This window comes from Juglans microcarpa x Juglans regia, chromosome 7D, assembly GCF_004785595.1.
Source record: "Juglans microcarpa x Juglans regia isolate MS1-56 chromosome 7D, Jm3101_v1.0, whole genome shotgun sequence".
Taxonomy (NCBI): Eukaryota; Viridiplantae; Streptophyta; class Magnoliopsida; order Fagales; family Juglandaceae; genus Juglans; species Juglans microcarpa x Juglans regia.
Window position 1 is genome coordinate 6148473 of NC_054606.1, and position 16712 is coordinate 6165184.

Sequence of the window (16712 nt, forward strand, 5' to 3'; positions counted from 1 at the left end):
CATTATTCTATAATGTAATATTAAATAATTAGATATTATTTATTGTATTTAACTTGAAAATATATCATTTAATCTTATCAAAAAATAATAAAAAATGAATTTTTTAATTCTAAAATTCTAAAAGTGAACAGTGTAAATTCGGAGATAGAGCAGCTGTTCTGTTTTTCGTCGTTCTTTTTGGCAAGGCAGGCTTCTGCTGCTGGGAAATCTGGGACATGGCCGGACGAAAGCACCGTACGCCCAGTGCCTCGAAACTCCGGGAAGAAGTCCGAATAGACAACGCTCGCCTCCTTCACCATCATCGTGGCCCCCACCACCCCTCGCCATCTGTTAGGTCCCACCACCACCCGAGCTCCGTTGTCCTCGAAGACAGAATCGCCATTCAGCACCGCGAGATCCAATCCCTTCTCGAGGAAAACCAACGGCTCGCCTCCACCCATGTGGCCCTCAAGCACAACCTCCGCTCGGCTCAGATGGATCTCCGACACCTATCGGAGAAGGCCGCCGATGTGAAAGCCGAGAGAGATGCTCAAGCGAGTGAGTTGTACGAGAGGTCCTTGAAGATGGAGGCTGAGGTTCGTGCGATCGATGAGATGAGCGCCGAGCTCGCTCAGGTGCGGTCCGATGTGCAGAAACTCGGCGGGGCACGCCAGGAGCTCTCGGCGAAGCTCCAAGCCATCGAGGACGATCTCGCCAGGGCACGTTCGGAGTCGCAGCAAGCCCCGTCTATTAAGGCCAACATTGAGAGCGTGCGCAAGGAGATTCAGAGAGGAAGGTAATTTTTTCCTGATTTTATTTTTCTTATGCAATTTTACTCCCATTTGCTTTTCATTTTTATGCATTTAATTGAAACTAGGCAAATTTAGTTGCGGAAGTATCAGATAAATTGTTGAGAAGCCTGTTAAAGATGCATAATCTGAAAAGAACCGTGCATATAATTTGAATTGAGTTAAGCAAGGAGTTTAAGTAGAGAATAGCAGAGCCACTTTGGAAGGGTGGGGGAAGAGGGAGTTAGTTTGTTCCTTCGAGTACTTGATGCTCTATGATGGAATTGATTGAAAGTAATAAGAAATTACATGGTTGTCTTTTCGAAAGTTTCAAATGATACCACTTCTGTTATGGGATATGAATAGGGCTGCTATCGAAAACGAGAAGAAAACACGTGCTAGTAACCTCGAGCACAGGCAAGCAATGGATAGATATATGATTTCCATGACTCGTGAAATTGAGAAACTACGTGCGGAACTGGCTGATGCGGAGAAGAGAGCAAGAGCTGCTGCTGCTGCAGCGATAGCAGCAAACCCAAGTAATTCATCTTTGACTCATTTGGTTTTTCTTGGGATATGATTTATTGCCGCTTATAGCATTTGCAGAAATTAAGCAATCTATTAAGTTCAACGCTTTAACGTTTGGAGTGGTTTATATTCAGGTACTGGATATGCTGCTAGCTACAGCAATCATGCTATGGCATATGGAGGAAATTCATACCCTGATCCTTATGGAACGGATCAGGTATGTACCCTAGTGTGCTCACTAGTGCATTCTGAAAATTTTCTGTCCCAGTGAAGTGATGATTATTTATTTTTTTGTTGATGTTACCACCCTCTAGATTAAAAGTAGTGGAACTTTGGTGCATGCTGTTTTAGGGTCTGAGACTGTACTTTGTAGGGGGGGAAGAAACAGTTTTAGATTTGACACACAGCTGAGGATGGTAGGTTGAGTTCGCAAACTGATAAATGGACCAGCAATGCGGTTTTGTTCATTCACAAGAATAGTGACCATTTATGAACTCTATCTTGTAAAATATGCATAAAGGATAGTCTTTTTAAAAAAAAAAAAAAAAAACCAAACTGATTGCGCATGGTCAGTGCATCACCTTGAGCTTATTGCACCGTGAAACTGGAACTTATTGAAAGAAACTGAGAACTATGTTGGATCAGTGCCAATTGAGCTTTAAATTGACATGTGTTAGGCTTGAAGGAAGATGTAAAAGCTGCTTTTCTTAACAATAACTCCTGGACAGTACAGTAGAAACCTCTTTCACTTTCAGATTTTCACTCACCCATGAAACTATTGGAAGTTAGACTGCACCACATAGATGAGTTTATATTGTCAGTTACATGGTTATGTAGGCCAACCTTCTTTGTGACGTCTCTGATTCTCATAATATGAAACTAGAAAAATTGTTGGTAAAGTATTTGTTCCCACCATATTAATCTATGCAGTAATAAACTTGCTCTTCATTAGGCATAATTTGATGACTTGTATTTGAACTATATAATTTTGTAGTTTTTAATGATAATTAAAGTCATTCATATAGCTCTTAAACTATGTACTCTATTTAGTTTCAGGGCCCTGCTGGTGCTGGTTCTCATCATGAATCCGGAGTTGTGCTGCATGGTACTTATGGCATGCAACAAACACATGTACATAGATAGGGTCTCAGAAAGTTTTGGAATAACCAGGATTTATGCATTTTTCCCTTTCTGTTGCAATGAAGAAATTAGATGGCTCGAATTCTGACAAGGAAGTTTCTGTTCCATTAGTCGATGTTGTTTATATTGTTTCTTATCACATAGAATGCTGCATTCCTTTCATAAATTGTTAATTAATATCTAGATCATCACTTTAAAAGATTTTTTAAAAATTATATCTTGATCATTCAGTCTTTTTTCTGCTCTTTTCCTCTGGTCGTTGCTTGCAATTTACTCTGTTGTCAATCATAAAAGCTCGCCCCGGAAAAGCCCTCACGACCCATATGATATTGATTGGCAAAACTGCCCAAGAATGTTCCCTTTATATTATTAAGGCTCCTGATCTCTGTGCTTCAGACATCCACTCCTCAAAGGAAGATTCAAGAGGTATAGCTTCAAAGGATGAAGAATCAAGTCTGCCATAACAAAATGCACATGTGGAATATTATGGAAGGATCTGGAAGAATATTACATAACAGAAATGATGAGTTGTACGGCTTGGATTCAATGTGCATGTGTGTGAAATACTCTGTTGATCTTTGTAGTAGTCTAGAAATACTTGGAATCAGAATATATTTGCATTGAGGAAAAACTGAGTCAGTAAAATGTGTGGAAATGAATTCTATGAAAGAAGCATTTTGTCGAGCACCTTCTGTGCATTACCTCATTCCTCTATATTTCTCTTTTCATTTCCTCTTTATGGTATCAGAGCTTTAAAAAGGACTCACGTCCACTCCTTTGTCTGCGCATCATGGAACTCCAAAAATATTCATCACCAGTCAACCCTTCCATCACCAATTTGGCCACCCACTTCATCGCTGTAAAACTTACCATTGACAACTACCTACTCTAGAAAGTCCAGATTCTACCATTTCTCAAAGGCCACAATTATTTGGTTGTGTCGATGGTTCAATTCCCATACCTTCTCCCACGGTTGACGGTAATATTAACCCAAACCATATGAAGTGGATTCTTCAAGACTAGTTGATTCTTTCAACCATTAATTCTTCTTACTGATATTGTTCTAGCCTAGGTGCTTGAATGCACCACCTCACGTGAAGCTTGGTCTACTCTCCATTGTCTTTTCTCTGCCCAATCCTCTGCTCATATTATACAGACTCAATATTAGTTGACTACTCTAAAGAAAGGGTCGGAATCCATCACCGATTACTTTCACAAAGCAAAATCTCTTGCCTCTGCCTTTAGTGCCGCTGGTCACCCACTGTCTTCCTCTAAGTTCACAATTTACCTTTTAGTTGGTTTAGGTTCAGACCATGAATCCATAGTTACCTCTATCACGACTCGGCCATAACCACTTTCTTCATCACAAGTCTTTAATTATCTTTTAAATCATGAATCAAGATTAGCTCACCAAACTCACTCTCTCCTCTTAGGAAGTCCTCTTGTCGCTAACACTACAATCACTAAGTCATCGTCTTCATCCACCCCATCTAACTGAGGTCGTGGATGTGGATTTAGACGAGAACGAGGTGGTGGTCGTGCTAGCTTCCCTCACAGTTCCAGTTTCTTTTCCAATCAACCCACTCACAGACCAACTTGTCAAGTTTGCCATAAACTAGGCCACACGGCCTTGTCGTGTTATCACCATTTTAATTAGGCCTATCAATCCTCACCTCCACCATTGCTTACTGCAAATTACACAACACTCCCACCCTCCATAACTCTTTTTCATAACTGGTTTTCTGATACATCTGGAACAAATCATTTCACAGCTGACTTCTCCAATCTCAATTTAGATTCAACTCCTCATCAAGGCACTGACCAAGTCAGCATTGGCAATGGCTCAACCATTTTTCATTCAAAACACTGGCATGACTCAGATCCTTACGCCTTTTGGCAAATTCTTTCTCCGAAATCTTTTACATGTTCCTTTAATCACTCACAATTTATTATCTGTTCGTCAATTCTGTTTAGATAATTCTATGTTTTTTGAATTTCACTCATCTGGTTTCTTTGTGAAGGATCTGCATACTCGGGAGGTGCTTCTCCAAGGACCCGTTAAAGATGGACTTTATATGCTTCAATCTGATGCTAAGGCTATGTCACCTCCCATACAACCTTCCTGCTTTACTGCACAATCCCCACACCAAGCGCTGTTTGGTGAAAGAACTAGCTCTTAAATTTGGCATTCACGTGTAGGTCATCCCTCACCCTATACCACTTATTTTACTATTCAGCAGTTTAAGCTTCCAGCCACCACTAACTTTGTTTCTTCTTTTTGTTCAGCATGTCTACAAGTCAAGTCCCATGCTCTCCCTCACCCCTTTTCCCCTTCCCGATCACAACATCCATTTCAACTTTTATTTATTGATGTTTGGGGACTAGCACATGTACTGTTCTCAAATAGTTTTCGGTTTTATCTATCAATTGTAGATGAATTTACCAAGTATATCTGGTTTTTCCTTTACATGCTAAATATGATGTTGTTACTATTTTTTTTTTGCTTTTCTTCGTTATGTCAGCAATATATTTTCCTCTAATGTTGTCTCAATTCAATCTAATTGAGGAGGATAGTTTCGGCCACTTAATTCTTTACTCAAATCATTTGGTATCTCTCACAGAATTATATGTCCTTATTCACATGCTCAAAATGGTAGTGATGAAAGACGTCATCGACACATTGTCGAAACAAGATTGTCACTTTTACCCATTCTTTAGTTCCAAAAAAATACTGGGTAGAGGCCTTTCAAACGGCTACTTTTCTTATAAATTGTATGCCCACCCCAATTTTAAAAAATATTTCACCATTTTAGGCCTTATTTCAGCGTCCTCTTGACTATTCATTTTTGCGTGTTTTTGGTTTTGCTTGTTGGCCAAACTTACGACCTTTTAATCGTCATAAAATGGACCTGCGCTCACAACTCTATGTCTTTATGGGCTATAGCCCAGACCATAAAGGCTATATTTGTCTTCATCCCCCAACGAGCCAAGTTTACATATCTTGGGATGTACGGTTTAATGAAAACTCATTCCCCTTTACTCCCATGTCCAGCCCGTTAACTCTCCCCCAGTCCATTCATAATCCCATACCACTCTCATTTGATATTTCTTTGGACCTGCCATCTTATTGGCCTAGACCCACTACTATGTTACTCCAGGAGCCCACTACTTCAAATCCACCCTTGCAACCTGCAAACCCAGACTTCCCCACTAGCACTTCGTCTTCTCCATCTCCCGTATTGCAGCCTTCAGCCTTCACAAACCCTACAGAATCCACCTCGCCATCTTCATCTTTGATCTCTCCTATTGAGCCTCACATGCTACCATCCACTACCCACCCCATGATCACCCACTCCAAAGCCAACATTCGACAACCCCTACTCAGATTTGATGGGACGATTCCATGGCCACCTTCCAAACCTTCCACTTCTCTTACCATCTCCTAGCCATCCACCATCCCTGAAGAACCTTCATCATACACCGAAGCCTCCAAATACCCTGAGTTAGGGGTGGGCAGCGGGGCCCCGCCCCCGCTACCCCGTCCCTCTCCGCTCCACCCCCGGTCAACGGGGCGGAGCCCCCCGTCCGTCAGATGCAGGGGGCGGGTGGCCCTGCCCGCATCTGACCCCCATGGCGGGGGCAGGGCAACCCCCGCCCCGCCCCCGCTATTCAGTTTATATATTATGAATATATATATAAACAAAAAAAAAAAACCCCTCGCTATTCAATGGTGAAATGGCGTCGTTTCCTTTTTGTTTAGAATCCCTCCTCCCCCCCCCCCCGGGCGACTCCATCCCTTCCTCCCAGTCACTCGATTCTCTCTCTCTCTCTCTGTCTCGCAGCTCCGTCGCTCACTCGCCGGGCTCTCTGTGGTCCGTCGCCGCTGCCTTCCGCCAGTCACAGTTCATCTCCGTCGCCGAGGCCCGAAGGTAAGACCGTAAGAAACCCATCTCCTACAATTTATTGTGTAATTTATTTTATGAAATGGAGATTGGATGAAGGATGGGGTGTAATTAGAGATGGAGGATGGAATTTTGTAAATTGTGTGCTGTGAAGACTTGATTGTGCATGTGGTTCACTTGATTTGTGTGTTGAGTGTTCTTGTGTGAAATGTGAATCTGTCGTGGACTCGTAATTGGTTTATTTTTTTCAATTTTTTGTAAATACCCTAAAATAATTTAGGGGTTTCAATCCTGAAACTCCTAAATTATTTTAGGGTTTCGGACTGGAATCCAATTTAGGGTTCTAACTTCTAAATTTCCAATATATATGTTAATGATTGGATGTAATTGTTTGGCATGTTGATATGTTTGCTTTAATTTCAGATTTCTTGTTTGGTTGAGTTAATGGATATGCCAACAGATTCTAGTGCGAGCTCTCCTTTCGATGCCCAGGGTACCCCTACCCCTACACCTACTCCTACTTCTACTCTTGCCCCTACTCTAGCACCTACTCCTGGCCCAACACCTACCCCTACGGTACCTTGCCCAGCCCCTAAGCCCAACAAGAAACCTGCTTCTATAGTTTGTCTATAGTTTGGGCTCATTTCACCAAACTAGAGGGTGGTGACCCCAATAACCCCTAAGCCAAGTGTAACTATTGTGGAAAAATCTATGGATGACACTATAGGAAACATGACACCTCACAATTAAAGGTGCACTTAGAAGACCAATGTAAAAAAAGTCTAATATTAAGATCATTACAAGAAAAAAGTCAATCTAGACTAGAAATTGGACTTAAAAAAATGGTGGATGAGACTAGTGGGGGTGTAACTTTGAGGAGGTATACTAAGTATGATCCAGATGAGTGTAGAAGACACTTAACTTGTATAGTCATCATGGACGAGCTACATTTTCAAGTTGTTGATGGGAAAGAGTTCCAAGCGTTTACTCGCTACTTGGAACCAAGGTTTAATATTCCTTCTCGCCACACGGTGGCAAAGGATGTAAAAAAATATTTTTAGTCAGAAAAAGAGAAGTTGAGGGGTAAATTGGCCGGTCAATTTGTTTGCCTTACCACTAATACTTGGAGATCAGTCTAAAATTTTAATTATATGTCTTTAACTGTGCATTTTGTTGATTGTAATTGGACATTGCATAAGAAAATTATAAAATTTTGTTAAATCACCGATCATAAGGGTGAGACAATTGGGAAGGCCTTAGAGGCCGCAATAAAGGAGTGGGGGTTGACCTGAGTACTTACAGTCATAGTTGATAATGCCTCGTCTAATGATGTCACATTGGGACATTTTAAGACCTATCTTAGATAGGCAAATAAGACAATCTTGGGTGGTGAGTTTCTGCATGTGAGATGTGCGGCACATATTCTGAATCTTATTGTTACTGATGGTTTGATGGATCTTCACGACTCGATTGCTCGAGTCAGGACTGTTGTGAGATGGGTGAGATCTTCTGCTTCGAGGTTGGAGAAATTCAAGATTGCTTCAAGGTCTGCGGGCCTAACATCCAAAAAGAGCCTTTGTACTGATATGCCTACAAGATGGAACTCAACATTTTTTATGTTGGAGGCGGCCCAAGAATATAGGCAGGCATTTGCAATATTGGGTGATGAAGACATCCAATATGTTAAATATTTTGATGATCACGGGGGATTGGGGAAACCCGTAGATGATGATTGGGAGATTATATCTATTTTTGTAGACTTTTTGAGGCTTTTTTATGAGGTCATCACAACAAGATCTGGAACTTTGTACCCTACATCCTATCAATTCTGTCAGCAAATATGTAAGGTAAAAGAAAAATTGGATGACATGGTCGCGGATGGTCACTTTAGGCTGCGGGAGATGGTATTGGTTATGAGGTCAAAGTACGACAAGTATTTGGGAGATTTTACTAGGGCTAATATTTTGTTATATGTAGCTGTCGTCTTTGACCCGAGGTTTAAGGTGGATGGTATGGTATTTGGATTGGGCCTTGCATACCGGCAAGCATGGGCGGAGCTTATTGCAGCAAAGGTTCGGGAAACCCTTTGTAGATTATTTGATGAGTTTACTGTTCTGCGGGGTGGTAATATTGCGGCACCTACACCTACCCCCACACTGGTTCAAGAAGTCGATACTGGAAAAAGACGTAGCTTGGACTAGGGTGAGAGGTTTGAGCAGATCCCCTTAATGCAGAGTTATGTAGAGGCTCAATCAAAGATAGACAGATACTTAGCAGCGGAGGTAATACCATTTTAACAAGAGTTCGATATATTAAGTTGGTGGAAGGTGAATGCTGTGAAGTATCCCATCCTTAGAGAGATAGCCCGCAGTCTTTTGGCCATCCCTGTTAGCACCGTAGGCTCAGAGTCAGCTTTTATCACTGGAGGGCGTGTATTGGATTCATTTCAGAGTTCATTAGCTCCTACCACTGTGAAGACTTTGATTTGCACGCATAATTAGATCAAGGGAACTCCAATTCATGTTCAGGATGTTCTTGAGTATGAGGAGGCCGACGTCGAGGAGGAGGGTGGTGATCAGCCTGGATCTGGTATTTATTTTAATTTCATTTTCTAATTTCTTATTAATTTATTTATTTTCATTTAATTGGTATTCATTAATTTAATTTCAAATTTTATTGTTATATTGATACATGAGATGACGTCTACGGTTACTTCTGATGCAGTATGACTTTGTATTAGACCTACCATTGCCATGGTTTGCACAATTTGTCATTTATTTGTTTTTTTTATTTATAATTTTATATCATATTTTAGTATCTAATTATTTTGCTTGTTTTTATTTTAGCTTTCATATTCTCAATATACATTTATACATATGCCCAATCCTAATGAGCGATCTATGCTCATCTGCCTCATCTTCATCTCAAATTCCAATTGCCTAATCCCAATCTCATCTCAAAATGTACTTTTAATATTTTGTATTTTAATTTTTTTTAATTTTTGTTTCATTTTATAACTTTATAATTCTAATTTGTTTTATTTTTAACTTATTAATATTTCAGCCTTTAAGGTTTTATAACTTATTAAAACGTTTATGATCTTCATTTTCAGTCTCACAGTAGTCGACACAACTCACTACTCAGTGAATTCACCCCTCCACAGCGCCACGCCGCCATCCCAAATTGATCAAATTGAAAAGTGATGAGTTATAATTGTTAATTTATAATTAAGTGTAATGTTGCTAAAATTTGTAATATTTAATATTCTTAGAGGAGTTTGTAATAGTTTAAGTTTATTAGTTCTCTTAGAGTCTTAATTTGTATAATTGTAAATTGTAGTTTGTAATAACTTAGTAGTTAATAGTTGAAATTTAGTATATAGTTTTATCTATATATATGTATATACTATATATTTTTTCAATTTTTAAATATATTTAACATTTTTAGTTAAATGCTGGACCCAAAAACAAATTCTTGGGGGGGGGGGGCTAACGGATTGGGGTGCACCCCCGCCCCCCTTTGAACGGACGGGGTACCCCACCCCCGCCAGTGCGGGGGCTGGGTACGGGGAAAAAAAAAAAACCCCCGCGCCCCCGCCCCGTAGGGGGTGGGTAGCACCCCTATCCTGAGTGGCGTGCCAGTGAATGTCATGCTCTCCTCCACAATCGTATTTGGGATCTAGTCCCTCCCTCACCCAGCCTCAATACTCTCGACTCCAAATGGGTTCTCAAGACCAAGCGGCGTGTTAATGGCACCCTTGAGCGCCGCAAAGCTCGACTGGTGGCCAAAGGGTTCCATCAGCAAGCTAGTCTTGACTACACAGAGACTTTCAGCCCTGTGGTAAAACTAGTGACCATTCGGCTTCTCATCTCCATTGTTGTCATCCAAAACTGGCATCTACATTAGCTTGATATTCAAAATGCCTTCTTGCACAGTAATATGGAGGAGGACGTCTTCATGCATCAACCTACTGGGTTTGTAAATCCTGACTTCCTTCACCATATTTGTAAATTAAGAAAGTCTATTTACGGCCTAAAACATGCCCTTAGGGCTTGGTTTTCCAAATTAAGTTCTAGACTGTTATCCTTAGGATTTCACGGTTCCCTTTCCGATTCATCTCTGTTTATTTTTTCTACTGCATCTAGTTCCATTTATGTTCTCATTTATGTGAATGATATTATTGTGACTCTAATCCCTCTCTTATTACGGAGTTCATTTCTTCTCTTCGGTCTAATTTTCCAGTTAAGGACCTTGGCATGTTACATTATTTTTTAGGCATAGAAATCTATCGTAATTCAACTGGTCTGATCATGTCTCCGTCTTGCTATATATCTAACTTGTTAATTAGAACTAATATGCATAAGTCTAAGACAATGTCTACTCCCATGTCTACTTCAGTCAAACTCACTGCTCTTGATGGCTCCTCTTTTGAGGATCCTCAGCTCTATCGTAGTGTTGTAGGTAGCCTCCAATATCTTGCATTTACTAGGCCCGATATCTCATTTGTCGTAAATAAAATCTGCCAATTTATGCATTGTCCTCGCATTCCTCATTGACAAGCTGTCAAGAGAATTTTACGCCATCTTTGTTTAACTACCACTTTTGGACTTATTTTTCTTCATTCTCTTCTCTAAAACTCATTGCCTTTTCTGATGCTGATTGGGTTGATTACCCTGATGACTGACATCCACCAGTAGTTTTTGTGTCTATTTTGGTTCACATCTTATTTCTTGGGGCTCTAAGAAGCAGCCTACTATAGCCAGATCCTCTACTGAGGTTGAATAAAAAGCTGTGGCTAATACCGCATGTGAAGTTCTCTGGATTCAATCCTTATTAAAAGATTAGGCATCTTTCTTACTGATCCGCCAACTTTGTGGTGTGACAACTTTGGCGCCACCTACTTATCTGTTAATCCTGTTTTGCACTCTAGAATTAAACATGTTGATCTTGATTACTATTTTGTGAGGGATCGTGTGGCAGCTAAAACTCTCAAAGTTTTCTTCGTCTCCAGCAAATATCAAGTTGCTGATATACTCACCAAGCCACTCTCTATAGCCAGATTCACTCTTCTACGCTCAAGTTTCACCATTTCTCCGGTGCCACTTGAATTGCGGGGGGGCTATTAAGGCTCCCGATCTCTTTGCTTCTGACATCCACTCCTCAAAGGAAGATTTGAGAGGTATAGCCTCAAAGGATGATGACTCAAGTGTACCATAACAAAATGCACATGTGGAATATTATGGAAGGATCTGGAAGAATATTACATAATAGAATTGCTGAGTTGTATGGCTTGGATTCAACGTACATGTGTGTGAAATACTCTCTGTTGATTTTTGTAATAGTCTATAAATACTCGGAATCAGAATATATTTGCGTTGATGAAAAACTAAGTCAATAAAATATATATATGTGAAAAGGAATTCTATGGAAGAAGCATTTTGTCGAGCACCTTCTGTACATTACCTTATTCATCTGTATTTCTCTTTTCATTTCCTCTTTACATATCATCCGCTTGCCGTGAAAACTCTTGCATTTTGACACAAAAGTTGGGCATCAGAAGAATAAAGGAGCTTACTTGGTTGGCAGATGGTCACGGCCCTGTTGAGGGAATAACATGATATTCTTCGTGTCCACACGATGTCATTTCTTTTTGCATGTAGGAAAACTCTTAAATCTTGACTATTAGGATTATTGGAAGTATTGTCCATCTTCTTTAAAAAAAAAATCTTGACTATTAGAAGCCACGAGAAAACAGTAAGAATGCTAGGTTTTCCATGAAATGCTTTAGTTACAAACTTTTTTTATAAAAATAAACACCCATATAAATGATTTTGATAGCTGGCTATTAGACTTCTAAACAACCGAAATCAAAATTATTATAGCAAAAGTCTGATAATTTTTCATACTTGAAAGCAACCCATACTTCATGATTCCAAGATCATGAACCCTTGCTGAAGAGGCTTTTTAATGTCTATCTTCACTTTAATTCTAACGTATTTTCTGAAGGCTAATCCATATAGAATGTCCTCTTCCACTTTAGTCAAAGATCCAAGTGCTTTCCCAATTTCAATTGCATTATCAAGAGTTATATGGTCTAGTGGTAAAATATGGATTTGCACATTGACAATAACATGATTTAAATTGATTTCATGAAGAGTTGCACCTAGGAGCCAAGGTTTCAAAATAAGCAAATGTCATTTAAAGTTCCAAGGGGCTTGATTAAGAACCCTGAACTTATCTTGAATGGTTCTAAAGGTGAATAGAAATTTGTTTATCTCCATATCTTCAATGATAAAATTTTTGACAAAGTTCCAAGAGTCCTTAATACTAGAATGAATTGCATATTTGTTCAGAGGTCTATCTGTTACTAACCTTCCTATCAGGATTTTGTCTGAGTTGGCCTTTGCTGTTTCTAGAGTAGGTTGAAGGTTCATATCACTCTATGACAGAGCTTCCATTTGTGAGATTAGTGATTCCATGTCCATCAGAATTGAAGCTGTTGTTGAAGAGGTTGATGGTTGAAAAAATGAATAAAAGAGATGGATCGTGAAGAAAAGTGAGTGAGGTTAGAAATTGAGCAATAATAAGTACAGAAGTATTTTCCACCTCTTAGATAGAGAAGCTCTAACTTTTCTCTAGTCAGTATCCCCGAGTGATCATCTACTTAATTATCTGTTTTTCTTTATTCATGTATAACATTTAATTTTTTTTAAAAAAAGTCAAAGTTATAGCCACTTTAATAATTATTTTATAACTCTATTTTAAATAGATGATAGTGTAAAATTAAAAATAAATGACAAAATTATATTAGTTAAATTTAAAATAGATTGTAAAATAATTACAAAAAAAATTATTGGAGTGTGGTGATGAATTTAAGAAAAATTTTATAAACCAAATTGTTATCTCACTCTCATGCTAATATAATGAAGTGATATCCATCAAATTTCTAATTTACTATTTAAAATCATGAAATAATTTAAAAATAATAAAATTGTCACATTTTACCTAAATAAAATGAGAATGAGATTAGAATTTTAATTTTCGAACAAATATTGTACTACAGTTCACAGCCGATGGCTTCCTTCAAAGCAATGACGCATGATCCAGCGGGCACCGCACGCATAATCCTCGGTAATGTGTATCTTCGTCCACCCACCCACACTGAGCTTCTTAAAGAGCTTCGTAGATCCGCTTCCGTACTTCACTGGCGGCGACGCCACAAAGCCTCCGTGATTCGCCAATCTTCATCACCGCTCCGCGTTCTCCCTCCCTCTCGCAAGCACGTATTTTTATTGTTATGCTAGTTGTTGTATTCGGACTTGAGCTACGTCTATGGCTTCCGGTACGGGAAACGAATCTACGAACGGTTCTTCGAGCTCAAAAGAGGCGAGAGGCCTACGATTGAGCCCTTAAGATTGCCCACGGTCGAGGAAATACGCGGCCAAGATATTTGGAACAACTGCGCTGTGCGCAGTATCGTTAGCGGAGTCATGGGTACGATCACGCACCCTGCGGTCGTTAAGTTTTGTTGATTTCCGGAGATGGGTTTGATTTCTCTTCCTGCGACTTTCATTTTTGGTCTCCTTTGGTTGCGGAGAAAATGCAGGAAAAGCTTCCCTTTTTTGCGAGAACTATTTTGGTTTGTGTTATTAGTTATATTACGGGGTTCAAAATTATTTATACTTTGGAAACGAGGATTTTACTTGCAATTTGCTTTTGTCGATAATGCTCTCTGAAAAGCTGGTTTTATGTTTGCCTTGTAGCTTGAATTCAGTTCCTTATTCAAGTCTTGTATGTCCAAGAGAATGTAAGCAAATTATGTTCTTTGTAAGCATCTTATAAAAAAAAATTCTTTGTAAGCAACCGGATGGGTCGTCCTCTGTTTTTCTGGGTTTTGTGGCTTCATCTACTGTTGAGGGTTTATAGTACTTTAGTACCGGTAATTTATATATGCTTTTGAAATTGTGCCGTGAAAATGTTTCTAGGAGGTGGGCTTGGGCTGTTCATGGGTATGTTTCTAGGGGCATTGGACAACCCTATAATGCAGGAAGAAATGACTGGTAGGCAGCAGTTCATTTATACAGCAAAGCAGATGGGGCGCAGGAGCTGGAGTTCTGCCAAAGCATTTGCAGTTATGGGCCTGGTTTTTTCAGCAGCTGAATGTGCTGTTGAGAAGGTACGATCGCAAATCTAAAATTAAAGAAATATGATTCTGTTCTATCTATTGCGTTCTATATTTTTGCATGAAAAATGATCATGGATTATGTGTTTTCAGGCACGGGCAAAACATGACACTACAAATACAGTGGTTGCTGGGTGTGTAACTGGAGGTGTAATTTCTGCAAAAGGTAGCATCTTTCTCCTTCACTCGAGCCTTCTATCTATGTACCAGTGCGTACCATCTTGTGAATTGCAGTCATAGAAGATTTTGCTGCAGATGCCATTATAGGTCCTTGTTAAAACCCTAACCATTGATCTAAAAGCCCTAAGACTGTTTAATACTAATTTAGTTAAGCATTTAACTCTCAGGATCATAACATTCCACCACGCTTTTGAATCCAACGTCCACGACGGCTCACTCTATCGACACTAATCCGGTGGTAGCCATTTCCCTTTCAGCAGCTTCACTCATCTATCAGTATTCAATAACTTAACACCAAGCCCATACATAGTATCAAGGCATTTTAATCCAGTCTATATGTCGCTCCCTCAGTGACTTGAACTCATGACGTGATCCCTTCTCTGATATCAGTTGTTAAAGACCCAACCATTGATCCAAAAGTCTTAGGACTGTTGGATATTAATTTGATTAAGCATTTAACCCTTAGGATCATAATAGTCCCGTACTTGGGTTTAAGTTTTTGAAGTCCACAGTCTTGCTTAAAGTTATTTCACATTACTATCATGTCAATTTAACATTAAGTTTATATTATATGGATTGAGCTATTTTGCATTTCTCGAGATAGTCTGCTTTGTACTATTTACTTAATGATTTTAGAAATGAAACAAAAAAAGAAGTTACGGAACAATGCCATAGAAAATAATTTACGCACCCCCTCCAAACCAAAAATCAAAGTTATAAAACTCTTTCTACTAACTTTTCACAACACTGTTGGAAGACAGTTTTATAAAGTACTGATATTCTTACAACTCTATTTTGCAAAATGCCTTCAATTCAAACAGAGTTGTAAAAAAGTGTATAAAAGGGTTGTCTTTGTCATCATACAGATATATTATGTATAGATGGGGAATAGAAAGCAAATGCTCTTTAATAGCCTGAAGTTCTTATGTAGGTTACTAAAACCTTGCCACATTTGTCTACTTCTGGACCTGGTTACCTAGACTTTCCTAAAATTATTGCGGAACTGCTTGATTATTAAGCTTTCGCATCAACCTTGCCTTTGACTTTCTATAGGCCAACCTAATTACAGCTTATGCCACATTTTACTTGTTTAGTATTAGTCATTATAGGCAAATTATTTGGTTACTATTTCTGGAGTAGAAATGTATGGAGCTCTTTGTTCATTCTATGCTCTCCATTGTGTCTTGCTATAAACTTTACAGCTGACGTATGATGTTTGAGAGTGAGGCTGTATTTTGTAGTAGATCCTCTATTCTATCATATCTATTTGCCGTGGCTTTACTGCCTCCACTCATCCAACAGATTGAAGTTTTTAGTTCTTTTACTGTGTCATTGTTATATTCTCTCTATGTTCTGCCTTTTTTTCTTCCCTTGTATTCTTACTAGTCTTCCCTTGTATTGTTCTAGGTGGTCCAAAAGCAGCGTGCGCCGGTTGTGCTGGCTTTGCAGCGTTTTCTGTCCTGATCGAGAAGTTTCTAGATAGGCACGATTGATTTGGTGCCCCATTGCTATCCTGTCCCAGTTTTGCAAGTATTAGAGAGTTACTACAAGAGAATTAGAGAGAAGTGATGGTCATTGATGATACCCTATTTTCAACCCTACTTTGATCAGCAATTACCCACGCTATTGAAGAAATATGCAATTCGAAGTTTTTATACTACCAAGTGTATTCCTTGTATGCTAGTTAGTAATTACGCTCTGCGGATGTATTCTTTTCAATATTGAGGGAGGTTCAGTGGGCTGTTAGATACTATACATTATGAGTTGGTATTCAAATAAATCAGTGAAAAGAAATTTAATTGGGTAATGTCTTGGAAATTTTATAGAGCAATTTGAGCCTGAGTGAGTCCCGCAATTGGATGACTTGGTTACCGTTTTATGTATCCATCTCCCACTCCATCTCAATCGTATTTTGTAATTGTAAAGCAACACACTCGTAGTATATAGAATGAAAAACCCTTACAATTTACTGATTGCTTCTAGTAAGTGGGAGAAGTATGAGAGTGGTTTGTA

At 39.2% G+C, this 16712-nt stretch overlaps 2 protein-coding genes across 5 annotated transcripts; both read left to right on the top strand.

The window, feature by feature from the left end:
• The first annotated feature begins 130 nt into the window (after nt 1-130).
• LOC121238965 (protein FLC EXPRESSOR) lies at nt 131-11716 on the top strand. Of its 4 annotated transcripts, XR_005935210.1 has the most exons (5): nt 132-775; nt 1134-1306; nt 1430-1512; nt 2730-2875; nt 11519-11716. XR_005935210.1 is itself a non-coding variant. In XM_041136076.1 (4 exons), the coding sequence occupies exons 1-4, from the start codon at nt 216-218 to the stop codon at nt 2436-2438; spliced, it is 903 nt and encodes a 300-aa protein (XP_040992010.1). In that variant the 5' UTR covers nt 131-215; the 3' UTR covers nt 2439-2574. The 4 variants fall into 4 exon arrangements, 3 of the variants coding, with proteins under 3 accessions (XP_040992010.1, XP_040992011.1, XP_040992009.1); XM_041136076.1 differs by lacking the exons at nt 2730-2875; nt 11519-11716 and adding an exon at nt 2352-2574 and having other exon boundaries at nt 131-775; XM_041136077.1 differs by lacking the exon at nt 11519-11716 and having other exon boundaries at nt 2730-3114.
• Nucleotides 11717-13509: 1793 nt separating this feature from the next.
• Nucleotides 13510-16506, top strand: LOC121238986 (mitochondrial import inner membrane translocase subunit TIM22-4-like). Its single transcript, XM_041136099.1, is given in 5 exon segments — nt 13510-13721; nt 13724-13831; nt 14323-14513; nt 14613-14685; nt 16107-16506. Coding segments are annotated over 5 exon segments (510 nt in total). The 5' UTR covers nt 13510-13669; the 3' UTR covers nt 16193-16506.
• The last annotated feature ends 206 nt before the right edge of the window (nt 16507-16712 follow it).